Source organism: Peromyscus leucopus, chromosome 9 (assembly GCF_004664715.2).
Source record: "Peromyscus leucopus breed LL Stock chromosome 9, UCI_PerLeu_2.1, whole genome shotgun sequence".
NCBI classification, from domain to species: domain Eukaryota; kingdom Metazoa; phylum Chordata; class Mammalia; order Rodentia; family Cricetidae; genus Peromyscus; species Peromyscus leucopus.
Window position 1 is genome coordinate 45377345 of NC_051070.1, and position 13917 is coordinate 45391261.

The 13917-nt window shown below is 42.3% G+C and overlaps 1 protein-coding gene across 7 annotated transcripts in view; it reads right to left on the reverse strand.

The window, feature by feature from the left end:
• Epsti1 (epithelial stromal interaction 1) overlaps positions 1 to 11430 on the reverse strand; it is a 102435-nt gene extending 91005 nt beyond the window's left edge. For 4 of the 7 annotated variants that reach the window (XM_037208373.1, XM_037208371.1, XM_037208370.1 and 1 more), the window contains exon 1: positions 11126 to 11428. In XM_037208373.1, the coding sequence (XP_037064268.1) occupies positions 11126 to 11304 (179 nt within the window). In that variant the 5' untranslated portion in view covers positions 11305 to 11428. Of the gene's footprint in view, positions 1 to 11125 lie in introns of all 7 variants that reach the window. The other 3 variants (XM_028878532.2, XM_028878521.2, XM_037208372.1) reach the window with 2 other exon arrangements.
• Positions 11431 to 13917: the final 2487 nt, after the last annotated feature.

The window sequence follows — 13917 nt, forward strand, 5'->3', positions numbered from 1 at the left end:
CCTCAACCATCACTAGTCCATCTCCTCGTGTTCTGAATTAATCCCTTTCCTGTATCTTTCTCATAAACATATATAGTTTCTTTTTTTTTTAATTCTTTTGACAACTGTGGCCCTGGCTCTTCCCTCTAACATCTATGTCATAGCTCCTTGATTCTTTTCTGTGTGTCACAGAGGTAACAAGACCCACCTCCTGACATAAAATGGGATTGAGAAAGATGTCTTGAAAGATTAGCGGATGTGATTCCCCTGCAAACGACAGTACCGCTCTGAGCCCAGGCTTTGCTCCTTCATTTATTGAAATATAATAGACCTACAGTAAACTGCAAAACCTTAAGTCCATAGCTCTGTGACAAACTTTCTTTTAAGTCCTCTGGGTTCCAAAAGAGAAAAGGAAAAGAAAAATCAGAGAAACAAAATGAGCCTTAAGATGTTACCAAGGCTAACTCTTTCCCTACTGTTTATTTTTAAATTCTTTAGAAGCGTTGGGCTGGGCTGGAGGTTCGACTCAGGGGTAGAGTGTTTCCCAGTGTGTACGGGGCATGAGTTTCACCCCTCACATAACACATACATAAATAAAGCCTGACAAGCAACATTAGTCAAATAAAGAGCACCACTCTCTACTCACAGTCATCGGTTCTGGAGGTCTTACACATTTATTTTCTCGCCTGCTCTTTTTTTTTTTTTTTTTTTTTTTTTTTTTTTTTGTGTGTGTGTGTGTGTGTGTGTGTGTGTGTGTGTGTGTGTACCAAAAAATTAAGCTACAGGATCATGTTATATAATCCCTAAACACTATAGTATATATCTCCAAGAAAATGATGATCCTACTTATACATAAAAATATTATCAGACACATGGAATTTACCTAATTATATTCAGATTTCAAAGTTGTGTCACTTGAATTCCTCCCTATTCCCACCTCATCCTAGACTCAGTCATGAATCTCACTTGTCTCTGCAGACCGTTAATCTAGGACGATTCCCTTGACCTTGCATGATGGGGCATCATTAAGAACTCTAAGTATATTGTCGTATGGAATGTCTCGTGGTCTGGAGGCAGGGGTTATAATTATGGAAAGGATTAAAACCAGCACTTGAGATGCAGAGGCAGGAAGATCCTGAGTTTCAAGAAGTTGAAGGACAGCCTGGATTATACAAGATCCTATCACAAAAAAAGCAAAAAGATTTATAATAATAATAATAATAATAATAATAATAATGAATAATAGATTCATCACCATCTCTTGACAGTGGAACTGAGGAGCATACTGGGTCTTTTCCCCTTTATTTCTTCTTTTCTTCCTGTCTGTCTGTCTGTCTTTACAAGATCTCTTCATATCTATGTAGTGCAGACTGGACTTTAGTGATCCCCTGTCCCCGTGTTCTGAATGCCAAGATATGTGCCACCACACCCTGCTCTATCTTTGTTTTAATGATGGAAAATATCTTGCATTTTTCTACATTACTTTAATAGATTGCTTTTTAATCTTCCCATTTGGAGGGAGAACCACAAACATTTCAGAACAAAGGAGCCGTCACAGCTGATTTTCTGATAGAGAATAGAACCCTCCAAAGCTGTCTGTTCCTTTGATCATTTTTTTCTCCTAAGCTTTTGTTTCAGACTCAAATACATTCTGAATAGATGCAATTAACCTTAACAATATGTATAACCTTACGGCACTCTCCTGACTTTGAAGTGAGTCACCTTACTGTGTAATTGAGCTAAGTTTCATTTTGCTCTCATTTCTGCAACACTTCTACTGATTATTATAGGTATTATGTGTTTTCGGGCTTTCATCATCCTGTTGATTTATTGTTTCACTGTTGCAGCTGTCAAAGGCTTTTTGAAAAATGTCCATTCATTTCTGGATGATACTGTATTTGAACAAAAATGATTGCTCCCCAAGACTTGGCAGATCACAAACGCGTACCACATCGAGGAGCAGGGTCTAGCACAAAGAAAGTTGGAAATTCATTCTCACAGGAGCATAATTTATACCTTCCTCCATAAACAGGAAGGTAAATTTGATCTAATCAAACCAAAATGTCTTTTCTTTCCATCCACTCTAACGAACTCCTCTGCATAGAGCTGTACTTTTCCAACTGTAAGTGCTAGCCCACGCATGCTTTATGAAATCATGCTGATGAATTTACCTTCTAATGAACAAGAATAGAAAATGGGGACTGGAGAGATTACTTAGTGGGTAAAAGCAGTGGCTCTGCCATCCTGAGGACCTTAGTTCAAATCCCCAACACAGACATAAAAAGCTAGACATGGTTGCTCTGCAGGCCTGCAATCCCAGCCTTAAGGAGAAAGACTGGGAAGATCCAGAGAGCATATTGGCTAGCTTGCCTCGGCAAAAATGTAAACTTCTGGTTCCGTGAGAGACCCTGTTTTAAGGCAGCAAGACAGAGTGATGGAGAAACACACCCAACATCCTCCGCTCTGGCTTCCCCATTGTATGTGCAAGCACGTGCAAACTCACATGTGTGTTCCATGCATACAAAAGAATAGAAAATGTCAATGGAACACATGTAGTGAGAATTGCTTTGTGAAATTTCTTTTTGGTTGTAAATATCTTCATATATGTTGATATATGTCCTAGGTCACAATATCAAACAAATTGTTCACTGTAGGCTTTGGTCAAAAGTCACCATGTGGTTCAGGTTGCTTAGGGACAATGACAACAGCCTGCTCTAGCAGGAGGCAACCAAGCTGTGTATCATATGTAGAAGGCAGCAGAGAAAAGATTCACACACACACACACACACACACACACACACACACACACACACGGCACTTCAAACTACTTTTCTAACTTGTTTAGAAAATAACTTAGAAACAGTGATAGGATTCAGGGCACATTTTTCAAAAATATGGCACCTTGGCATTTGAGAAAATAAAAACAGGCAAGTCTGCCTTTCCTCACCCCTTGGAGCAGACCATGAAGGAGTTCTCTAACCTTTAGAGTTGGTAGGTCGTAGGGCCCACAATTCAAAGCTCTCTTTTGAAGAATCTGTACAAGCAGGCCTCCTTTGTTTCTTCACTTTTTTATAGGATTATTAGTTGCTAACCCTTTCCAACCAACCACATAGCTACAAACTGTTTACCCTCCATCAAGCCTAAGCATAAAAATAGGTGTTATGGCTATATAGAAAATGTCCCTTACGGGGGCATGCTCTGGGTACTTGGTGCTCAGCTTGTGGCAGTATTTTGTTTTTAATATTTTATTTTATATTTTTTAATTTTATTTTATGTGTGTGTGTGTGTGTGTGTGTGTGTGTTGCCTACATATAAGTACATGTACCATATGCATGTCTGATGCCCTTGGAGGTCAGAAGAGGATGTGAGATCCCCTGGAACCGTAGTAACTGATGGTTATGAGCACCATGTAGACACTGGGAACTGAAGCCAGGCCCTCTCCAAGAGCAATAAGTGCTCTAAACTGCTAAGCCATCTCTCCGCTCCCTTGTGGCACTGTTTTATAATGTGTAAAGTCTTTAAGAGATGAGGCCTAACTGGTAGCAGTCGGGCTCTTGTGGCAAACCTTTAAAAGTTATGTCCACTTCTGTTATGATTCCAGGCTGTATTTCTTTTGTCCTGTCTGTGGTCACATGGTACACAAACCTCCTCCATATACTCCACCTGCCATGAAATTGCCCCACCATGAACTGTACCCTTTGAAATGATGAGCCAAAGTCAGTCTTTGCTCCCTTAAGTTGCCTTGGTCAAGCATTTTGTCACAGTAATGAGAAAATTTATCAATGTGTAAGATTTCTCTGTATCTTATGTCATCATTTCTAAAGGCTTCGATGTCACATACAATCCACCAAACAAATTTGTATTCTTTTCTCTTGTGAATCTGACTTTGCTATAGATGTCTCAGCCATGAACCAAGGGATGGGTGACTAAAGAAATTGTTTCTCCCTCAGAAGCTGAAAATAAGCAACACATTTCTACTTCTGTATAAATACTCTTACTGACCCACTGAATTTTTCTTGATGTGGACATAAAACAATAAGACAACAGGTAACTTTGATATCACTTCCTCTCCCAGCTCCTGAGTAGTTTCTTCTTCAGTAGAAAAGAACTCTTGAGTTCTAGCTACTGATTAGGAAATGCAATGGAAAATTGGGAAACTCATTTAATCCTCTAAGGCTTACTTTCTTTATCTGTTGGGTGGCAAGGTGTTTATTTGGAAGATAAAATTCAATAATGTTGATTGCATGCTGTACATGATCTAATGAATGGTTTAGCATTTGAGATATTTTAAGTCCTTTTTAACGATTGTTTTTGCTTGTCTGGCAATGCTGGCTTGAACCTAGGGCTTCATTTATACTAGGTAAGTAATGAACAACCCAACTGATTGTTACTTTTGTGCATGTCTATTTTGGTTTTGCAAGGATACTTGGCTTATTTGAGGCTATAACTAATTTACATCATGTAACAACAGTATTGCAATGCTCCAACACATTTATCATTCCAAGAGTAACCTAAGGAAGCAGACCTCTGCTAATTAGCTTGCTATTAGAATCTGGTAGTGGTTGAGGTACCTACCCAGTTCATTGAACTGCATCATTATCATTAAGAGTTAAACACTATCTGTTACATTACAAACTTTCTAAGTGCTTATGGGCCTTGTCTGGGAGTTGAGTTGAATAATCCCCTAATGAATAGCCATCTATATTGAGCCATCAGGAAGATTGCTCATTAAGACAACTGTTGAGCTTTTTCCATGTACTATTATTTCATAACATTGAGAGAAGCTTCTACACTATCCAGTTCTCCATCTCCAGGAAGAATAAGCCTGATGCTTTCATGCCATTTAGCATCTACTGGAAAAAAACTTATTTTCCTTTAATCACATGGAGACAGGAAATTGAAATCTGGAGCACTGTAGTGAGAAGAAAATAGTAAATTGGTTTTTATAGGCTCTAATAACTACCAATGTGTTGCTTGAAAGTGGGGTAGTAGAGCATATCTGTAATCTACCTGAGGAAGCTGAGGCTTCCAAAATGATCACATGTTTAAAATCAGTATGGGCTACATAGTGAGTTCAGGGTATTCTTGGCTACCTAAAAAGACTCTGTCTCAAAAAGCTGAAGAAACAAACAAGCAAAAAAAAAAAAAAGCAAACAAACCAGTATCTCAGGTTTTCCCTGACAAAAGCCATTCAAGAAAGAAAGTGTCGTAACTACTTTTCTATTGTCATGACAAAACATGATCAAGGCAACATATAAAAGAAAGCATTCAACTTGGGGCTCCCAGTTCCAGAGGGTAGTAGAGTCCATGACTACCATGGCAGGGAGCATGGCGGCAGGGAGGCAGGCATGGCACTGAAGCAGTAGCTCAGAGCTACTTCATGTTGAGACACAGCCGTGAGGCAACGAGAGAGGCTAACTGGAATGGCATGGAGTTTTCACACCCCAAAGCTCACCCATAGTGACATACCTCCTCCAACGAGGCCACACCTCCTTATCCTTCCCAAACAGTTCCACCAAGAATTCAAACATGTGAGTCTATGAGGGCCATTTTCATCCAAACTACCAGAGGTTTATTTTGGCTCATGGTACAAGGACACAGTCCATCACAACAGGGGAATTAAAGCAGCAGGAACTTAAAACAGCTGATAACACTGTATTCACAGTCAAAAAGATGGAAGTAATGGATACTGGTACTCAGCTACTTTCCTCCTTTTAATGCATTCCTACAGCCAAGGCCAGAGTATGATGCTACCCTCCTTTAGGGTGTGTCTTCCTCCCTCAATTAACCTAATCAAAGCAATTCCTCACGAGGCTAATCTAATCTAAATAATTCTTCCTAGGTGTAACTGCAGGCTTGTCTCCTAGATAATTCCAAATCCCTGCCAAGTTGACAATCAAATCATCACAACCTACAACATAAACATCTCCATACATACAACTTCTCATTCTCCTACAGGTCTCAGTTTAATATCATGTCCTAGGAAAAAGTTTCCTTCCCTCACAACTAGCTCAGGTACTGGCTTTATTTGTAGTACACACAAAAATGTACTTGTATAGTTTTTGCAGAAGTATCTGTACCATCAACTAGATTTAAAAAAAAAAAAAACTCCTTAGGAAGTGTGCTAAGCAGATAATTGTTCCAACGTTTTAAATTGTCCCGAGCTAGGGCTCCTCTGTTACTGTAAGGCTGTTAGCATATGTAATGCACTGTTGCACAGGAAGCACTTCATAAGTATTTGCTATTATGGCTGTTCAGTCTTTACGTCTCTATAGCACTCCATATATAGTAGACCATAAGTGTGTAATGGTAAACTGAAGTTGTGTCTAAATTATATTAAAGTTAACTACTGTATAGTAAAGTTCTATACTGCTGGTCCATTTTCGGAATGTCTTTTTTTTTTTTTTTTCCAAAAAGTATCAGGCATTTATCACTAACACAAGCAAGAGCCTATGGCCCACAATTGAGTATAATCAGGCTGAAAACCTGTACCTTTAATATCCATATAGATGTAAGTGGAATTAGCTTAGAAGCAAGCAAAGTAGTCAAAGAGAATAAAAGATTGCTTTAGATTACAAGTTTACATAAGCTTCTTGTTTCTCTTTAAATCTGTGTGAATAGTTTATAATAGTTGGGGACAAGGTACATATCACTAAGTAAAAATAACTATAAAAGCCAATATGAAATAGTAAACACTTGCAATAACTGAAATTCAAATGCAGTAAAATAAATAAATAAAAGTTAGCCTATCTGGTATTCTGCCACAGTTCAGGAATCATTGATTTTTAAAGAACTTCATAGATCTTTATTTTTTCCCTAGTTGTCTTAGTTATTTTTCTATTGCTGTAATAAAGACCATGACCAAAAGAAACTTGGAGAGGAAGGGTTTATTTTGATTACACCTCCTTGTCACAGTCTACCATCAAAGGACATCAGGGTAGGAACTCAAGGAAGGAACTTAGAGTCAAGAACTGAAGCAAAGGCCATGGAGGAATTTTGCTTACTGGCTTGCTCCTCACGGTTTGCTCAACCTGATTTCTTAAAGCATCCAGAACCACCATCCCAGGAGGGATGCTATTCACAGTGAGCTGGGATCTCTTACATCAGTCATCAATCAAGAAATTGTACCATAGGCCTACCCTCTTCCCAAATGACTGTTTTCTGTCAAGTTGACACCAAACTCCCAGCACAATTGACATCCTGTCAACTTGATATGCAAACACATCACTATTAAACCCAAACCTTTCTTGTTGTCCCCAAGATGTCACTAATATCAATATCACAATATAGAACATACTCCAAACTTTAAAAGTCCCACAAGCATTACAAATTCAAGCACTTTAGATTTTAACATGTCCAGTTTCTCTAAAACATCTACAGTCTCTCCAAAATACTGAAGCCTCTATAAAATTCCGGTCTGTCTAAAACTCAAACATCTCTTTAAAATTCCCAAATCTCTATAAAATTCCAAAGTCTGTTAGATGTGGACTCCTGTAAAATTTTAAAGAAAAATACACAATTTCTTACTCAAAGAAGGAAGAATCAAAGCAAGTCATAATCAAATCAAAGCAAACTCAAAGTTCAAAGGTATTAAAAGTTCAGGATTTGGCTGGGCAGTGGTGATGCATGCCTTTAATCCCAGCACTCAGGAGGTAGAGGTAGGTGAATCTCTGTGAGTTTGAGGCCTGCCTGGTGTACAGAGTGAGTTCCAGGACAGCCAGAGCTACACAGAGAAAGCCTATTTCAAAAACAAACAAAGTTCAGTGTTTGGCTTCTGGGACTTCACTTCCAACCCTCCAGGCTCCAAAGGGTCCGGACAGCTAGCTCTATTTCTTGGGCCCACCCTCTGCAGCAGACCCAGATTGTCTCCTAGGCTAAGGCTGGCTCCATTCTGCAGCTGCTGTCCTTGGCTTCTCCTATGGTGCTGGCTTCTCCAAAATGCTCGGGACCCACTAGAACTGGGCAGCACCATCACCAATAGCCTCTCCTGGGCTTTCTTAAGGGACTCTACCCCTGCCACCCGGTGTCAAGCCTCAACTTCTCTCCATGACACCTTGTTGCCTTCAAAATATGACCTGAATGAATGACTTACGCATTACCAGCTCTGGCTGCCAACACAAGGTACAGCACTGGCCACCTCTGGACCACAGTTTCCGTGCTGACTCTGCTGAGATGCTTCCCAGAGGATTTTGCCTCAATGGTGCTGGTCTCCTTTTAATGAAAGATGACTCCTCAGGCCCTATGGCCCAGTATTGATTGTCCCAGCAAATCAGAGATTTCACTTTAGTAGTTCATAATTCAAAATTTCAAATGGCCCTGATAGAGTCTTTAAGGGACTTGTAAACATTCCTCTGACACTTCAAAGCCAGGCCTCCTTCATCTGTATTGCTCTCTGCATTATCTTCTAAGTTCCCACAACAGCTCAGCTCAGTTCAGTAGTTCAGAGCTCATTAAGGTCTGAACACCCAATGCCTTTTCCAGTCCAAAATCCCAAAGTTCTTCCACAATCCTCCCAAAAACACATGGTCAGGTCTGCCACTACAATATCCCATGACCTGGTACCAATTTCTCTTAGTTTTCCATTGCTGTGATTAAAACACCATAACCAAAAGCAACTTAGGAGGAAGGGGTTTCTTTTAGCTTACAACTCTCAGGTCACACTCCATCGCCAAAGGAAGTCAGGGCAAGAACTCAAGGCAGGAACCTGGAAGCAGGAGCTGATGCAAAAACCATGAAGGAGTGCTGCATATTAGTTTGTTCTCATGGCTTGCTTGTTCGGCTTCCTTATAGCACTCATTACCACCAGCCCAGGAGTGGCACTACCCACAGTGAGTTAGGCCCAAATTAATCCTTAATCAAGAGAATAATGCATCACAGGCTTGCCATGGGCCAATCTGGTGGAAGCCCCTTCTCAACTGAGGTTCCCTCTTCTAAATGGACTCTAACTTGTGTCAAGTTGGCACAAAACTACCAGCACACTAGTGTATTTTGTTTATTTAGTAAGAAGGAATTTAAATAAATATGGTTTTTCAAGTCATAAACAATCTAAGGGTGATAGCATCATCATCAATAAATGCTTGTTAAATGAAGTCATGGCCATCAGCTTCCAACATTGACTGAATACTGGCTTAAAGGCTGCTATTATTTCACTTTTATTAATGAAAAAACTGAGACATGCAGTAGCTAAGCATGTTATTCAGAGAGTAAGCAACCATAGAATCAGAAGTTGAACCCATCTACTAGGCATCAAAGCCGATACTTGTAATCCCCATACTGGACTCGTTTTCCAGACGAATTTTTCGAAGGTTGAACACAGATGAAGGTAAGTTTTCCTTTACCCATACAAATAAACTACTATGGCACTTAGCATCCTCCTTTCTTATTTTCCATCACACACACACCCTCTCTCTCCAAACTAAGTAAGACCTTCCTAATTCTTTGTTGTTGTTTTTACAGAGATGCCATTTATCACTCAACCAGTCCCCTTGGCTTACTGATTCCATTAAGGAAACAAGTGAGAAAGTGGACATAGTGAATGATGAAAATACAAGATGAACCAGAGTGTTCCAAACAAGACCTGAGATGTTAACCACTTAAAGTGGAATGCATTCTCTAATACTCTGCTGGCTACCAGCGATGCACATTTAGTCTGTGAGAAGTAATTGAATTCTTTCAGGAATTTCCTCTAATGATCTAACAGAAAACTGCCCCTTTCTGAGCGATTTGGTCCAGCAAGATGCTGGAGTAATTACCATCAAATCAGAAAACAGAAAGATGTAACTGATTAGTGCTTGTGAGATGACAGGAGCATACAAATAAGTGGTTATGTCTAAACAGCTGCTTTCTAATAAAAGGCTTGGAAATGGGTTTTTATCATTAACCACTCATAAGCATTGAGACCAGATTATAGGTATGTGACTTGGGGTCAATGAACTTCTATTGTGGCAAGATGCCAGCTACTCTGAGAGAAAGTCCACCGTCTCTAATTGATTCCCAGACCACCTGCCCCAGCTGAGGGTAACTCTACCCTGAATAGTATTATAACCTTGCTTCTTTCAGAAGCTGGGGGGGAGGGGGCTGGGGATGATGAGAGAAACTCTACTGCTTGTTGGTCATAAGGTTATATAACCGTTCCTTAGCAACCAGCATTTGTCTTTTCTGCAACAAAGAAGTCGTTGCAAAGGGGGAAAACTAAAAATAAAACAGTTTGGACAGTTCTAGTTCACAGAGGCAGCACTTCAAACCACAGGGCTGAGTGGAAAAAGAAACAAGAAAACAAAAGAAAGAAAAAAACCCATTCCACCTGGTGCAAAGAGAGGGTGGCAGACACTCTACGTCACATGCTTTCAGGATGCCATCAGTAGTCCTTAAACCACAGATCAAAGACGCACGCCTCCTCTCTCTTCCTGCTTAGAATGCCTTCAGCCTTGAGAGGCTGAGGTCCTCGATCCCAGCTGTATTCCACTGGTCCCAAGAGGCTAGTCTACCTTGAGTCAGACAGTGATGTAAACTTGCTTCTGAGGCTATCTGGACTCTCTGTATCATAGTCCTTCTTGCCTTTACTATGGTGTAATGACCTCATTTAGGCTCTCTCTCTCCCCCTCTCCCCCCCCCTCTCTCCTCTCCCCTCCCTCCCCCCCCTCTCTCTCTCCCTCTCCCCCCCTCTCTCCCCTCTCCCTTCTCCCTCTCCCCCCTCTTCCTCTCCCCTCTCCCCTCTCTCTCCCTCTCTCCCCCCTCCCCCCCCCCCCCCCCCCCCCCCCCTCCCCCTCTCTCCCTCTCCCTCTCCCCTCTCCCCTCTCCCCCTCTCCCCCTCTCCCCCCTTCCTCCCCTCTCCAATAAAGGAAAACTTACTTTCACAATGAATAAGAAGCCCAGAACACACCCATCTTTTAATCCAGGAGCCAGTCACAAGAATCAGTGGAGTGGGCGCCAGAATATGCTCTAAAGATCTGCCAATTGGCAGATTCAAGGCATAATAAAGTAATTCACAGGTAATTTTATTGAGGTAAATGACACTTAACTCTTTCAAAATCCCTGTTATTGGGCCTCTATGGTTTCAACCTCCAAAGACCTGGAAGGTGTCTGGTGCCTGATTATGCTTGAGACCAAGACTTCCCGCATCCCAGGCAGCTTGCTGAATACTTACCTCCCCTGGTCAGCGCGCCCCTGCCTCTCCATCATAGGGTCCTTGGGAGCCGGCATCTCCAAACTCGGTCTCCGACTTTGCTGCTGGTGCAGCTCCTTGCCCTGCCCATCTCCAGCGTGGTCCCGAGAGATGGAGGAAGTGCCCAAGCCTGGGCCCACCACCCTACTGCGGGTGTACATGGTCCACAGCCCTCCTGCTGGGTCCGAGCCTCAGCCTCTGCGGGGAAGGATCCTGGTGAGGGTTCCCAGGAGGCTCGAGGAGAGGGTTCTGAAGAGCAAGCACAGCGGTTTTAACAGCTGAGTTTCGATTTCTCTCTAACCACCCTCAGGGCCAGCAGAGAACTTCCTCATTGCTTCTCTACCCAGGGGCCCTCTGACTTCATGACAGGTTAACAGTCTGGGATGAGCCAGCCTGCAGCAGGGGTGATGGACTGAGCTGGGTCAGCCAGCAACAGGTGAGTGGACTTAAAGCCTCAGCACCACTACGGAGAGCACCAAGGGTCATTATGATAAGCCATGGGCAGCTTCCGAGCTGTTGCAGAATGACCCGAGTCCTGAAAATACTTTTGGAACTGCTTAAACAGGGGTCCCTAATCTGAGGTCACTGTTGGAGGCTGGAGACTGGGAACATATTACCTTGAGTCCCCATGGGTTAGGAAAATAACTAAAACCAATGAGACAAAAAAAAAAAATTTTTTTTTTTTTTTAAATTGCCATTTATTAGTGGTGACTGCTGCTTGGCTGTTAGGGGAAAAGGAAAGTGAAATGAGAAGAAAGCAAACACCCAACAGAGTTGGAGAGGCAAGTTGAGGACTAAGGAGAGCTGATGGCCTGTTAGCCTTGCTAAGTAATTGACTAAACATCCAAGAAATTATGGATTAAATGCCTGCCCTAAGCACAGCTTCCAGTGATCCAACTATGTTGAATGCTTTCGTTTTTTTTTTTTTAAACAGATTTGTAAGACTAATTTTGTAGGTCTTGGATATGTTCTGGCATCATTTGTTTGTTGTTTAATGCTCCAGATAATTCTGATGTGATTGCATGGCTGGGTTCATCCCTAGCCACAGTGCGGGCCACACAAAGATGAGTGACGCTCTTCCTGTATTCTGGGAAGCGGGCAAACAAACACTAACGCTGTCACTGGACAATTGAAATGATAGGAAGATGTGTAAGGTCCATGGACCGGAGAGCTAGGAACTAGCCCTCTAATTCAGAAAACGGGCCATTTGAGACTAAGCCACAAAAAGGCATGGGAGGTCACGGGGGGGGGGGGGGACACAGGATATTATGACAGGGGTTTCTGCTGTCAAATTATTATGAGGTGTGTACCTGTCCTGGTGATTTCCTGTGGCAGAGACCCTCAGCTTTGGCAACTGGCCACCCAGAAGCTGGACTGCCGTGCTGGGAGCAGGAAGACAAATGCATGTTTGATAGCTAATGAAAGAATAAAATTGAAAAGTAATTAAGTGCAGGTGATAAAGTAGGAAGGGAGAAAGTAGTGGCCACACGGGTCCGGATTCCTATGCACCCTCAACGAGGCATCGGAGCTCGGTGAAGTGGGCCAGAGATTCTCAGAGCTCAGAGAGCAATAGAAGCACGGGGTGGGTGTGTTAGAACAGGTAGATAGCAGGCAGAACTGAGCACCAGGGTCAACAGAGAGATCAGGGGCCAGCCTTTGCACCACTTTGAGATCAGCAAGGACACATGCTGGCCCCGTGACAGAGCTAAGTCTCTGCCTTCCTCATGGTCCCAGTTTCCTGATCTGCACAATGTGACATGAAGTCACAATCTCGACCTTGTATTGTGAGGACTATGGAGATAATTCATATCAATGGTTGTCAGAGTTGATTTTGCCTCCAGCAGACATTAGGCAAAGCCTCGAGACACTTTTTTTCTGTGAAGCCTGGAGGAAGAGAGATGCCTGGCATCTAGTAGGGAGAGGCCAAGAAAACTGCTAAATATAAAACACTGTCCAGAGAACAGTCCCCACAACAAAGAGTTACCCAGCCCCAAATGCCCATGGTCCAGAGGCTGCCACGTCCTCACCTATCTGAAAGCTCCAGCAATGTGCACAGCTGCCATGATGCTTTAGAAGAGGGCCACCATGGTCTGCCTGTAGGCTGTACTTTTCCAAGTCATGTGTGCTTAGGGGAATGCCACAGGAGCTCTTGCTTCAAAGAGAAGATCACTATTTTTTGTCACATGCATGGGATTTAACATTTAAGTAAGGGAAAAGGCAAGTTAGGGGAACCCCAACCCCCACCCCCAAGAGCTAGTAATGATGGTACTGATTTCAAGAATATATTTGTTTGACACTATTTATCATACAATATGCTCTGCACTAAAGTTCTAAACATGAGACAGAATCAGAGGTCCACAGGCAAAATAGAAATTCCTTCACTTGCTCACTGTTTGACCATATTCTTTGTTTAAAATCATGGCTGTGATTCCCTGCGGCAGTATGATAGTAGGTGTCTACAAGCTTCTTTAGGACATTCCAGGATTATTATCTATTTACATATCTCTTACTCTCTCCCTGTCCACATATGTGTTTGTCTGTCTCTACCTGGCTTCCACCCTGGCGGCTGGGGGGTGTGCCACTGCAGAAATGGCTGGTGAAAAGAAGTAGGGCTTGGGGGCTTTTGGAAAACTTGGGGTCCCTGTCCCTGCTCCAACCAAGCACTTTAATTCCTTCTCTCCTACATACTGAGATGATGCCCAATTTTCTTTCATGCAAGAATCCCTTTTAGTGTTTGAACAACCACCATATCGCATAATGGAGAAGGAATGCAT